Below are 12240 nucleotides of genomic sequence, written 5' to 3'. Positions count from 1 at the left end.
GACCCCTATTGAGCTCTACCTGTCCCACCCACCCCCCTCTACCAGCTTATATTTTATCTCATTTCAAATGTCTTAGTTCTGATGAAGGGTCACACGGACTCGAAACATCAACTGTGTCCCTCTCCGCAGATGCTGTCAGACCTGCTGCATTTTTCCAGGTATTTTTAGCTCTGTCCTGGATGCTGTCCAGCTACTTAAGTGGAACCGAGCTCATCCAGACCAGCCAACTATTCCATCAAATCTTCTGATTAGATCCTTGCAGATGGTAGCTTTAAGGAATCAAGAAATCACTTATTGCAAAGTACCTAGCTTCTGCTCTGTTCTTGTAGCTACATTCTTGATGGGATATTCAATTAGACTTCAGGTCAGTGGGATGCCTAAGCCATTGCTGCATTGATTGAAGTGAAGGTGGTGCTGCTGAAGGCAAGGGAGAAGTGGCTGGGCTTCTTTGGTAGGAGGTGGTTTTAAGTGGCATAGCTGTTATTTGGCATTTACAATACCAAGTCTGGATGTTAGCCTTTTGTGGGGCAAACCTGGACTGCTTCATCCGAGGAGTTGTGAATGCATCTGAGCACTGGAATCGATAGTGTGCAACCCCACTCCTGGCTTTCTAACTGAGGGAAGATCAGTGAGGAAGTTGAGGGTGGCTGGGGCTAGAGTGCCCTGAGGAACTTCTACAGCTATGTCCTGGGACTGGGGTGAAAAGTTTCCAGCTATCACCATCACCTTACGGGCTTCGCTGTCCCAAGGGGGGAGATTCTATACAATTCCCGAAGACTGTAAATGATTGATGGACCTAGGACAGAATTTTACATCCCACAGGCAGGTGCACACCTGACCCGATCGGACATAAAATCGCATGAAATGATGTTGGGCAAGCATCCCAATATCATCGCGCACTTGAGCGACATTTTGCTTGGCAACCACACGCAAAAGTCGGAAGCGTGCCTGCCAACAATTAAGTGGGCAGTTAAGCCCATTAACGGTGCGATTGTCTGCAATTCATGGCCCGTCCATCCTTTTGGTTGGCGGACGGGCAAATTGGCCAGGTGGCCTTTACATTTTTCATGAAACCTCATCCAAGGGACAGATGAAATCTCCGTTAGGAAATAAAATGAAAATAAATACCTGTGGACAGCATTTTTGAGGTATGCTTTCAGGTGCCTGATTGTGCTGCATGGACATTTTTTTTTATGCTTTATTTCATTATTTGCAGGTCTGCAGCTGTCTGCCTTCAGGGCGCTCTCCCACAGCGCTTACCCACATCCGCGGTGACGTCATCGCCCGCCCTCTTCCAGCCCCCACCCTGGCAACGCTGAGCGTTAATTGGCCAGCCAGTATGAAATCGTGGTCCGGGCCCAATTGCAGTTGGGGGTCCCGTTCCCAGCCACTCTTGGGCCCGCTGATCACACGCATCCCATGAGCAAAAAATTCAGGCCCTGGTCTTGAGGATGCGGTTAAACATTTTGTTTCTTTAATAAGCTTAATATTTCTTTCACTGCAGAGGCGTAGGATTGTTTATTGGAATTGACCTGGTTAAAGATCGTAAGAAGAGAACACCAGCCATGGCAGAAGCACAATATATAATCTACAGGTAAAGAGTGAGCAGGCATCCAAAACCCTTTGTTTTTGTGACTGTTAATTGAAAAACCAGAGGTGACAAAGTCACAAGGCCTGAAAGTGTGAAATTAAACAGCAAAGATTTGAAAGGCACAGAAGGTCAGTGTGCACTTGAAAGATAGATTCTTGTTTCAGATGTCAGCAGCACCGATCGATAATTTCAATTCATGCTTTGGCTCTCAATCCAGAATGTTGTTTGCCAATAGATTGAGCTGATATTTTGAAACAGTCAATGGGTGTCTTGGAGTCTGGGTCCTGGGAATATTTTCCCACCATTCTGGGTGCAAAGTTAATGGAGATGCTATTCCACATGTCCACTTGTGCTGGAGTAAGGCCCAAACCAAATTCAGGTTCTACTCCCTGTTTCAGTGACACCAGCAAGTTTCAGGTGCCAAAAGGGAGCCCCGCTGTAACTCACTGCTTGTGCCGGGATGGGGGAATCAGATGGCTAGACCTGTTGGGTGTTCCTTGGATTTGAGAGAAGGAAATTGGATGTACAAGGGAGGACAGTATGGCTAAGATCAAAGAGAGTGAAGGTTTTGCTAGGGACAAGGCTATTACAGATGGAAACAAGGCTACAAAGAGAAAGTCGCTCCTTGGTCAATGCAGTAATCCTTTTTTTTTCACTCCCACAGGCTTAAGGAACAAAATGTATTGTTGAGTGCTGACGGGCCCCATCGAAACATTCTGAAATTCAAACCACCAATGTGTTTTACTATGGAGAATGCTAAGTTTGTGGTAGAGAAAATAGATGGAATTCTCTCAGGTATGCTACACTATAGGAAAATGAACCACTGTCGTTAACTAATACACTGTAAAGGGGCAGATCAACTACTGACGGCTCCCACCCACACTGATGCATTCTGTTTGATGAAATTCAGGGTCATCATATTTTGAAAACTGTTCCAGTTGGTTTTGATCCCATTTTTATGAGCAACATTTTCTTTGTTCCAGATTGAACTGCAAACACCAAAAATACCATCAGGAGTGTACGTAAGCCCAGATCGATATCCAATCCACCATGTATAATTTCGGTCTCACAAAGGGTAGTACTCGTATTCCAGCGCGATGCCCTCTGTTCCAGCTCATGTCTGCCTAACTTCCCTTTGCTCTAAGACCAGGATGGGAAATGGGATACAAGCTAATAACTGAGTTCTCCCCTCTTCCTATTGATGGTGACTGCTCATCCTTGAGTATTGTATGCCTACCTGACTTTGATGCAAACTCTACCCTTTTCCACATTATGACAGGTGTACCCATTTCATTCTTGTGGAGGACTGTGCTCCATAACACCCTTGGTTCTAAATATTTCTAAGTATTTTAAAAACCTTACCAAGAAAGGACTAGGTGATTTAGTGGGGTTAAGATACTGGCCTAATATAATCTGACATCTGTATCTAAATCTAGTGCAAATGATGGGATGCAAATCTCCCATTTCAGACTGTAAGTACCAAATGTAAAATAAGTTTGGGCAGTGGTCAATTCAATCCCTGGTGGATGTGGGCCCAAAGAAACACTGAACTGGGGGTCTCACTCAGGGAGACCATAAGGATAGTTATTGTGGGAAATGATAACGCCACATAAGACCATAAGACATAGGAGCAGAAGTAGGCCATTCGGCCCATCGAGTCTGCACTGTGGTTCAATGAGATCATGGCTGACCTGATAATCCTCAACTCCACTTTCCTGCCTTTTCCCCATAACCCTTGATCCCCTTACTGATTAAAAATCTGTCTATCTCAGCCTTGAATATACTTAATGACCCAGCCTCTACAGCCCTCTGCGGTAAAGAATTCCACAGATTGACTACCCTCTGAGAAGAAGTTCCTCCTTGTCTCTGTTTTAAATGGGCACCCCCTTACTCTGAGATTATGCCCTCTGGTCCTAGACTCTCCCACAAGGGGAAACAACCTCTCAGCATCTACCCTGTCAAGCCCCCTAAGAATCTTATTTGTTTCAATAAGGTCACCTCTCATTCTTCTAAACTCCAATGAGTGCAGGCACAACCTACTCAACCTCTCCTCATAAGAAAATCCCTCCATACCCATGATCAACCTAGTGAACCTTCTCTGGACTGCCTCCAATGCCAGTATATCTTTCCTTCTAGTGTGGTCTAACTAGTGCCTTGGATAGTTTTAGCAAGACTTCCCTATTTTTATACTCCATTCCCTTTGAAATAAAGGCCAACATTCCATTTGTCTTCCCTATTACCTGTTGAACTTGTTTATTAGCTTTTTGGGATTCATGCACAAGGACTCCCAAATCTCTCTCTGCTGCACCCTTCTGCAGTTTTTCTCCATTTAAATAATATTCAGCTCCTCTATTCTTTCTGCCAAAGTGCATAATGTTACATTTTCCCACATTATATTTCATCTGCCAAATATTTGCCCACTCACTCAACCTGTCTATCTCTCTCTGTAGACTCCTTGTGTCATCCTCACCACTTGTCTTCCCACCTATTTTTGTGTCATCCGCAAAATTGGCAATAGTACATTCACTTCCCTCACCTAAGTCATTAATATATACTGTAAATAATTGAGGCCCCAGCACTGAATCCCTGTGGCAATCCACTAGTTACAGGCTGCCATCCCGAAAATGCCTCCCTTATCCCAACTCTCTGTCTTCTATTAGTTAGCCAATCCTCTATCCATGCTAATATACTCCCCCCAACACCATGGGCTCTTATCTTATTAAGTAGCCTTATGTGTGGTATCTTATCAAACGTATTTTGGAAATCCAAATATATTACATCTACTGGTTCACCTTTATCTATCCTGCTTGTTACCTCCTCAAAGAATTCTAGTAAATTTGTTAGGCATGATTTCCCCTTCATGAAGCCATGCTGACTCTGCTTGATTAGGTTATGTATTTCTAGATGCTCTGCTATTACATCCTTTATAATAGACTTCAACATTTTCCCAAAGACAGATGTTAAGCTAACTGGCCTATAGTTTTTGGCACTTTGGCAGAAAGAATAGAGGAGCTGAATATTATTTACCTGTTTTTTTTTCTGTCTCCCTCCCTTTTTGAATACACTGGGGTGATGTTGTGACATTGGGTGTTAAAACACATTTTCGAGGCAGAGGAGGTTCATTCATTTAACTTTTGCCCTACTTGACCTAGTTGATGCTGAATACCCCAAAGGGAAGATGTTCCATTTCCAGCATTATGTTCCATCATCAGCACAAAAATACAGCAAAAGTGATAATAAAAACTACTTAAGCATGCATTATTATGGGTATTACTTCAAAACAGCATTCCTGGTTTTATTCTGCAGTCCTGTGGAGCACACGATCACCGATTCATAGAAGTCATGCATAAAAGTTTGAATTAATAAAAGCCGACGTTCAAAGTTGCAACATGAGATAAAGGAAAATGCTTAAACTGTAATGGAAGAAATCCTGAAATAAATAACAGCTTTCTAATGTGTAAGCAGAATGTGTACCTGGATTTTTCAAAAGGCTTTGATAAAGTGCAACACGAAAGGATACCAAGTAAGGTTGTGTCAATAGGATTGGCAGACACATATTCGGTTGGATAGCAATTGTTTACATTTGTGTAGATAGAGGTTAGTTAGAACAGTAATGGTTCTACTTGAGAAGTCACCACTGGACCTAAATAATGTTCATTGCTCTTCACCATCTCTATTTAAGAATTTGGATGAGACTGTCAGGGTAAGATATATATGTGGGAATTCCTTCATGGAAAATTAGAATCTTAGTCTCCATGATCAATGCCATAAGACTATTGCAAAAGTATTAATGGGATGCGTAACTAGAACAAATAAATATAAAACTGGTAGTATATTTCTGATCAGCTATGAGGCTTGGTCCAGCTACATTTAAAATACTGGACTGAATTTTGTCAGGAGCTGAGAAGTCCATCGCTGGGACCAAAAGTGGGAGCCAACCTTGTGTTGACAGGTTGCGGGTCCTGGGGAGAGGGAAATTTTACTGGCAGTGTCATCCAATTGAGGATTACTCAGTGTCTCCCCACACTGTGGTGACCACTCCTGACGCCAGTAAATTGTCTCAATTGACCGTCCAGTGGCAGCCACACCACTGAGGTTCCTGCCACTGACAATATACCATGGCAGAGGGCAGACATCAGGCTCCCATCCCAATGCCTTCCTCCACCATATTATGAGCCCTCCCTCCTCCCAATCCACCACCAAAGGGCTGGAAAAATCCAGCCAACTGTGTCCAGTTATGGTCCCCACACGGTGTGGCCACAGAGGCCCTGGAAGATGTTCAGAGGAGGACCAAGTAGTAGTTAAAGTGTCCTTAGTTACCAGAATAGACTTGGTGACCTGAAACTTCTTGCATTGGAAAAGTGTAGAGCTCAAAGAGATGTGAAAGAGATTGATGAAATTCAATTCCTTCATTATTTTAACAAAGTGGAGAGGTTATTTCAGATAGTTAGGCAAGGGAGGACCAAAGGTTATTAGTAAAATTTGCAAAAACATGGTTTGGTTAGGTACCAGGAAATACTTCTTTTAACAGAAAGTCATCAATCTCTGCAACACTTTGAGTATTAGGAGTGTGGACTCACTGCACTAAAGGCCTTCAGAAGAGTGTTACAAGTCTCTGAGTGGAAGAACCATAGAAAGGTTACAGTGCAGAAAGTGGCCATTCATTGCATCCTGTCTGCATTGGCCGAAAAAAGAAACTAGCCATTCGTTTTTAATCCCACTTCCCAGCACCTGGTCTGTAGCCTTGCAGGTTACAACAATTCAGATGAATATCCAGGTACCTTTTTAAATGAGTTGTGTTTCAGCCTCAACCAACAATTCAGGCAGTGAATTCAAGACACCCACTACCCTCTGGGTGAAAAAGTTTTTCGTCACATTCCCTCTAATCTTTCTACCATACACCTTAAATCTATGTCCCCTGGTCCTCCCTGTCTACCCTATCTAGGCCCCTCATAATTTTGTACACCTCAATTAGGTCACCGCTGGGCCTTCTCTGTTAATAAGGGAAACAACCCTAGCTTATCCAATCTTTCTTCATAACTGCAATTTTCCAGCCCTGGCAACAAGAAATCTTCTTGTGTTACAGAAGGAAGGTAGATTAACTGATACTGGTGTTATCAGTCTGCACATACTCTGGAAGTTCATTTCGTTGGCCTCAGTCAGAGAGAAAGTTCCCATAGCTGTTTCCTAGATTGATCTACATTTATTTCTTCTTTGTTTTGCCTCTGCCAGGAAATGAGTGGAATGCACCATATTAGGATGAACCAGGCTTAATAGCGCAACTCATCTCCCTGTCCTTTTGTGGTACATTTGTAAATTAGCAACTTTTTTTTTGTTTACGTTTATAGATCTCGAAAAAGGAACTGGGGTGGGAGTTCCAAATGAGGAATCGAAGCCAGTGGACAATGAAGTACCCTTAACACTCAGTGGCAGTAAGAGAAAGGCACGCGAGTTCCTATTTTCATTAAGAAAATCTTCTTGGGTATTCACATACAATGAGAATTTAAGGACAAGGATAGCATTAGAGTTGAGACTGGGTCCAGGTTAATCACTTTCAACCTTGCTTCCAAAAAACAAAACACAACCGCATAAGCCAAGTGAAGTTTAGAATCCCATGTATTCTGTGCACGGATTTGGATTATCCCAATTACAAGGGTTTAAAGTCCTAACACAGTTAGGAATTTAACATAAGTATGTGTGGTACACCAAATATGTGCATGCATAAAATTAAATCCTATCATACATATTGTAGATCACGTGGTCTGATGCTGAGCCATTGAAAACCAAGAAGCCTTCCCAGTTCAGTCATTGCTCTGTGATGTCAGTCAGGACACTGGTGAGGGAACTGAAATTGGCTTCTGCACCTCTGAGCTTGGTAAGAGTTAAATCAGCTACATCCGTTTAGACTCAAACAACATCTCCCACAAGCAATTACAGCCACCCATCCACCCCGGCAACAAGATTGAGCACTTGTGGATGGCCGGTGAGAACACAACACTCACTGTGCAGGGTCAATTATGATTCTCGGTGATATCTGATGGTCCAGGGTCAGTTACGATTCTTGGTGATATCTCACTGTCCGGGGTCAGTTATCATTCTCGGTGAGATCTGTGTCCAGGGTCAGTTATGATTCTCGGTGATATCTCACTGTCCAGGGTCAGTTATGATTCTCAGTGATATCTCACTGTCCAGGGTCAGTTATGATTCTGAATGATATCTCATTGTCCAGGGTCAGTGTGGTAAAGTGGAGTGCTATGTACCTTAAAAGAGAATGTAGTTAGTTGACCATGTGACTGTATTGACCAATTGCTACACAGCAGCAGCCTCTTGGGTAACTGGAAATCTAAAGCTGGAGGTGATTGAAGAAGCGCATTGGCGTTAGTGCTCTGTTCTTAGTTCCAATAAACTACCAGTGTTTGTTCAGTTAATCGGTCTCTCTGCCTGTATTGTTTCAAGCACTAACTAAAGTGCTAATATCAAGGGCACAGCTAACATTCACCGGACAAAGCAAACCTGATAACCAAAAATATGAAAATGGTGATGAAGATAAATCAAATCAATTGACAGCAATCAAGAAAGCTGCGGTAAGCCAGCTACGTTACCTCACCACTATCTTGAAATCTGTTTGAAAGCGCAGTCTCCTTAGTCATCGAGTATGCCACAGTTTGGGCATCTTGAACCATTCAACCCCATTTCCGATGACTGGTCTCATTACGTTGAACACCCAGCGTTCTTCTTTACCGCTAACAACATCATGGGGTAGGACAAGAAGAGGGTGATTCTTTTGTCCACAAGCGGGAGCAAAACATATGGGCTGATCCACAGCCTCACGTCACCTAACACCCCGATACAGACTTTCAATGAGTTAGTAAACATTGTAAAGAAACCACCTGAAGCCAAAACCCTCAATCACTATGCAGCGTTTTAAATTCAGTTCAAGGAATAGGCTTCCAGGAGAGACAATCGCTGGCTATGTAGCTGCTTTAAGGGAATTAATGGAATATTGTGAGTTCAGAGTTTCAATTAATGACATGTTGAGAGACTGATTGATGTGTGGATTTAGGGACGATGCTATTCAAAAGCGATTGCTATCTGAAACTAATCTAGACTTCAGTAAGGCATTAGAATTGGTAACAGCCATGGAGAGCGCTGTTAGAGACTCAGAGGCAATTAAAGATGCACAAAATGGCACCGTCCATTTTGTCGGGTGGGAAGGGCCGATAACAAAAGGCAGAAAGGCGGGGAATGCCCTCTATGTACAGACCATTGAAGACCAACAGTACTACAGTAAAATCCCATGACATTAATGAGAGAAATGCATCTAGGCAGCCTGCAGGTGATCGACAGTTCAGAAATATTGAATGCTTTTTCTGCCACCACAATGGTCATATAATGTGGCACTGTCAAGATAGGCTGAGACAGCATTTTAAAAACAAAGGTAGAAATCACAAAATCTGTCTCATTGAAGAACCAGAGGAAACAGAATCTGACATCTATTCATTATACAGTCTGAAAGTGGGTAGAACTGAGCCAATCCAGGTAGTCATTAGAGTCAGTGAACAGCCCATCAAGATGGAGGTCAATAATGGGGCATCAATGCTTGTCATAGGAGAACAAACGCTCAGACACTTGAATAAAGGAGTCCATCCCTTTAAGTTTGGAATAATCGGACACTAAATTAAAAACATATGCACAAAGAAATAAGAATGGAAAGGATATATTGAGTATGGGGATCAGTCTGCAAATTTACCCCTTATGGTAATAGTTGGGTGGGTCCCAGCTTAATTGGTCGCGCTGGCTCAAAAAGGTTTAAATTGCAATGGGCTGAGATTTTTCAAATCAGAATGAGAAACTTACAGGAATTGTTACAAAAGTACGCTTCCATTTTCAGGGACAAGCTAGGAAGGATTCATGGGCTACAAGCCAAAATCCACATGGACCTTAACGCAACCCCCAGATTTATCAGAGCCAGACCAGTCCCTTATGCTCTACAGGATAAGATCGAGACCAAGATAAACAGGCTGGAAAAGTTGGGTATCTTACAACTGGTGCAATTTTCCAAGTGGGCAGCACCCATAGTCCACCTACTGAAGCCAGACCAAAGTGTTCGCTTATGCGGTGACTATAAGTTAACTGTAAACAAAGTGGCGAAACTTGATAGACACCCAATACCAAAGATTAAAAAATTATATTCGAAATTGGCAGGGGGCATCACATATCCAAAACGCAACATGGGCCATGCCTACAAACAGGTAAAGTTGGAAGAAGGCTCCAGGAAATTCATGACCATCAATACACATCAGGATTGTATCAACATACTCAACTACCCTTTGGGGTCTCATTGGCATGTGCTATTTTCCAGCATACCATGGAAAATCTGTTTCACGGACTGCCCCATGTCATTGTTTACCGGGATTCTATCTTAGTCAATGGACAAACTGACGAAGAACACGTAACTAATTTAGAGGAGATGCTGAAATGTTTCTCCCAAGTGGGGGTGCGATCAAAGTAAGAAAAATGTCTTTTCCAAGCCAAAGAGGTAGATTCAATCCAAGTAGTTGTTACAGTTAATGGACAACCCATTAAGATGGAAGTTGATACTGGAGCATTGATGTCCGTTATTTGAGAGCGTACATTTAGCTATTAGAGTAAAGGAACCCATTCTTTGAAGTTAGAATTTTCAGACACAAAGGGCATACCCAGGCAAAGAAATAAATGTGAAAGGGGTATGTCAAGTCAAAGTGCATTATGAGGAACAGTCTGCAAAATTGCCCTTAGGCAGGGGAGTCAGGCAGGGGATTGAGTCTCCTCGGAAGGAACTGGCTGGGAGGGATAAAACTTGAGGGCCCGCTAAGTTCCCAATTCGAAACCAGAAGTGGTGCAAGAAAAAATGAATATGCAAAGACCCAACGGGAGAAGCCTGTAGAAGTGTTACACCGGGACAGAGTTCAAATTGATGTCAGCATCCTTCGAAAGAAAATGGAAAACCTATCAAAGGACTTTCGTGCATTACAAAATTCAATCAACTCCCAATTTTGCCACAGGGAAGATATGGAGAAGAAAAGGAAGTTAAGCCTGTCTCTGGCTGAGTTAAGGAACAAATTAGCTGAGAAGGGGCAATGATATGCGATTCTCCAGGAAACTATTAATGAGAACAGGAAAGAATTGGAAGAGCTGAAGCAGCAGCTGCATAAAAGCCTGAAGTTTTAAAGCAGAAAGCCCTGAATTTCAGAAGAGCTGTCAGAAAACCCAATTACTGAGCACATTCACGTTCAGCTCGTGCCTGAGTCTAGTCCAGTCAACAGCGAAATTAAAGAGAAGACAGAGATATGCTCCCAAGAAAAAGACACACACGAAGAAAAAGATAAATTATTGACAGTCCTCAGGAAGGAAAACAAAGATTTTTTTTTCCTTTTCCTCTCTCTCCTCACATCATGTAGCTCATCGCTGTATTACTTTGTGCTTGTTGCCCTCTATCTATTTCAGCTTGGAGAGGAGAGGCAACAGGAGTGAAAGTGTCTGCACCCGGAAGATAGTGAAATCATCCACTGAGGGTCATAGTGGACAACTGCCCCTGAAAAGGAGGTCTCGGAAACACCAGCCGAGGTTGTTGGGCTACGGCACTGAACCTGTCAAATGATGCCTCCTGAGAGACTTGACCTGTAAATAGTTATTATGTAAATAGTTAATGGGTTTTAAGTTTGTTAGCTGTACAGTAGGTGAGAACATAGGAAGGCATGTAGTTAGAGTTTGGTTGGCCAATGGAGTCATTCACCCAAGGCATTAAAAAGTCAGAAAAGTTGAGGGTGTGGCAAATTTTCTTTTCTTTGTGTCACTGTTGAACATATTTTTTGCCATGAGTGAGTGGTGAAGGAGAAAAACCTGTTTGTTCATTGATTTTCTGATTGTGTTTTAAAACAGCCTCTTCAAGCCAGCATTTCTGAACTGAACAACAGCAGCATAAATGAGCTCCACATTACTGAGGCTTTACAGAGTGAAGAGAATCCAGATGGAAACAGTAGCCATTACAACGCAATTGCTTGTGGACAACAACAAAGTTCCTATTGCAGTGAGCATGGTGCTGTGTCTTGCAAAAGGATTAGGACGTGAAGTGCATGTCCAGTTATTTTTATGTGATCTTCCTTGCTTGTTGCATTCTGGTTGCAATATGAAAGGGTCTATAGTACTTTGTTACATGCATCATTCAGACTGAGTTTTAACAGAATTTTTCTATTTTAACAGGTTTGCACACTGACTATTATCTATTGCTGAGAATCTCCTTCTGGGTTGTCCTGCTCAGAAGCCATTTAGGTGGTGTATCCTCGGTTTGTACTGAAGCCATAGCACCCATTCAGGAGGGGACAGCAATCCCAACCATCCCTCCCCCGCCAGCCCCCCAACAACCCTCCAACCCCCCCAGGAAAATCCTGGTGTATATTTTGAATTTGAACAGATTTTATCTTTTCTCGAAAGAAATTTGTCTGTTTACAGAACCATTTTGTCGAGACTATTAGTAATGCTGCTGGTAAATGTGCTGAAATCATTGTTCCTGTGCAAGACTGGCTGTCCTAAGTTCTGTGAATTTGTTGCAAGTCTCAGACAGCTCTTTTCCTCCATGCTCCCACCCCCCACCCCACGTCCCCCCAAGG

General features: G+C 42.8%; 1 protein-coding gene across 4 annotated transcripts in view; it reads left to right on the top strand.

The window, feature by feature from the left end:
* The window catches only part of etnppl (ethanolamine-phosphate phospho-lyase), a 55491-nt gene extending 43584 nt beyond the window's left edge, over positions 1–11907 (top strand). For 3 of the 4 annotated variants that reach the window (XM_041196638.1, XM_041196626.1, XM_041196631.1), the window contains 4 exons: positions 1505–1594; positions 2256–2386; positions 6940–7034; positions 11513–11907. In XM_041196638.1, the coding sequence (XP_041052572.1) occupies positions 1505–1594; positions 2256–2386; positions 6940–7034; positions 11513–11701 (505 nt within the window). In that variant the 3' untranslated portion in view covers positions 11702–11907. Of the gene's footprint in view, positions 1–1504; positions 1595–2255; positions 2387–2574; positions 3259–6939; positions 7035–11512 lie in introns of those variants that run through there. The other variant, XM_041196643.1, reaches the window with a different exon arrangement.
* Positions 11908–12240: the final 333 nt, after the last annotated feature.

The sequence above is a fragment of the Carcharodon carcharias genome, chromosome 1, assembly GCF_017639515.1.
Source record: "Carcharodon carcharias isolate sCarCar2 chromosome 1, sCarCar2.pri, whole genome shotgun sequence".
NCBI lineage: Eukaryota > Metazoa > Chordata > Chondrichthyes > Lamniformes > Lamnidae > Carcharodon > Carcharodon carcharias.
Note: the sequence above shows the minus strand (reverse complement) of the source record. Positions and strands in the feature narration are given on the sequence as shown.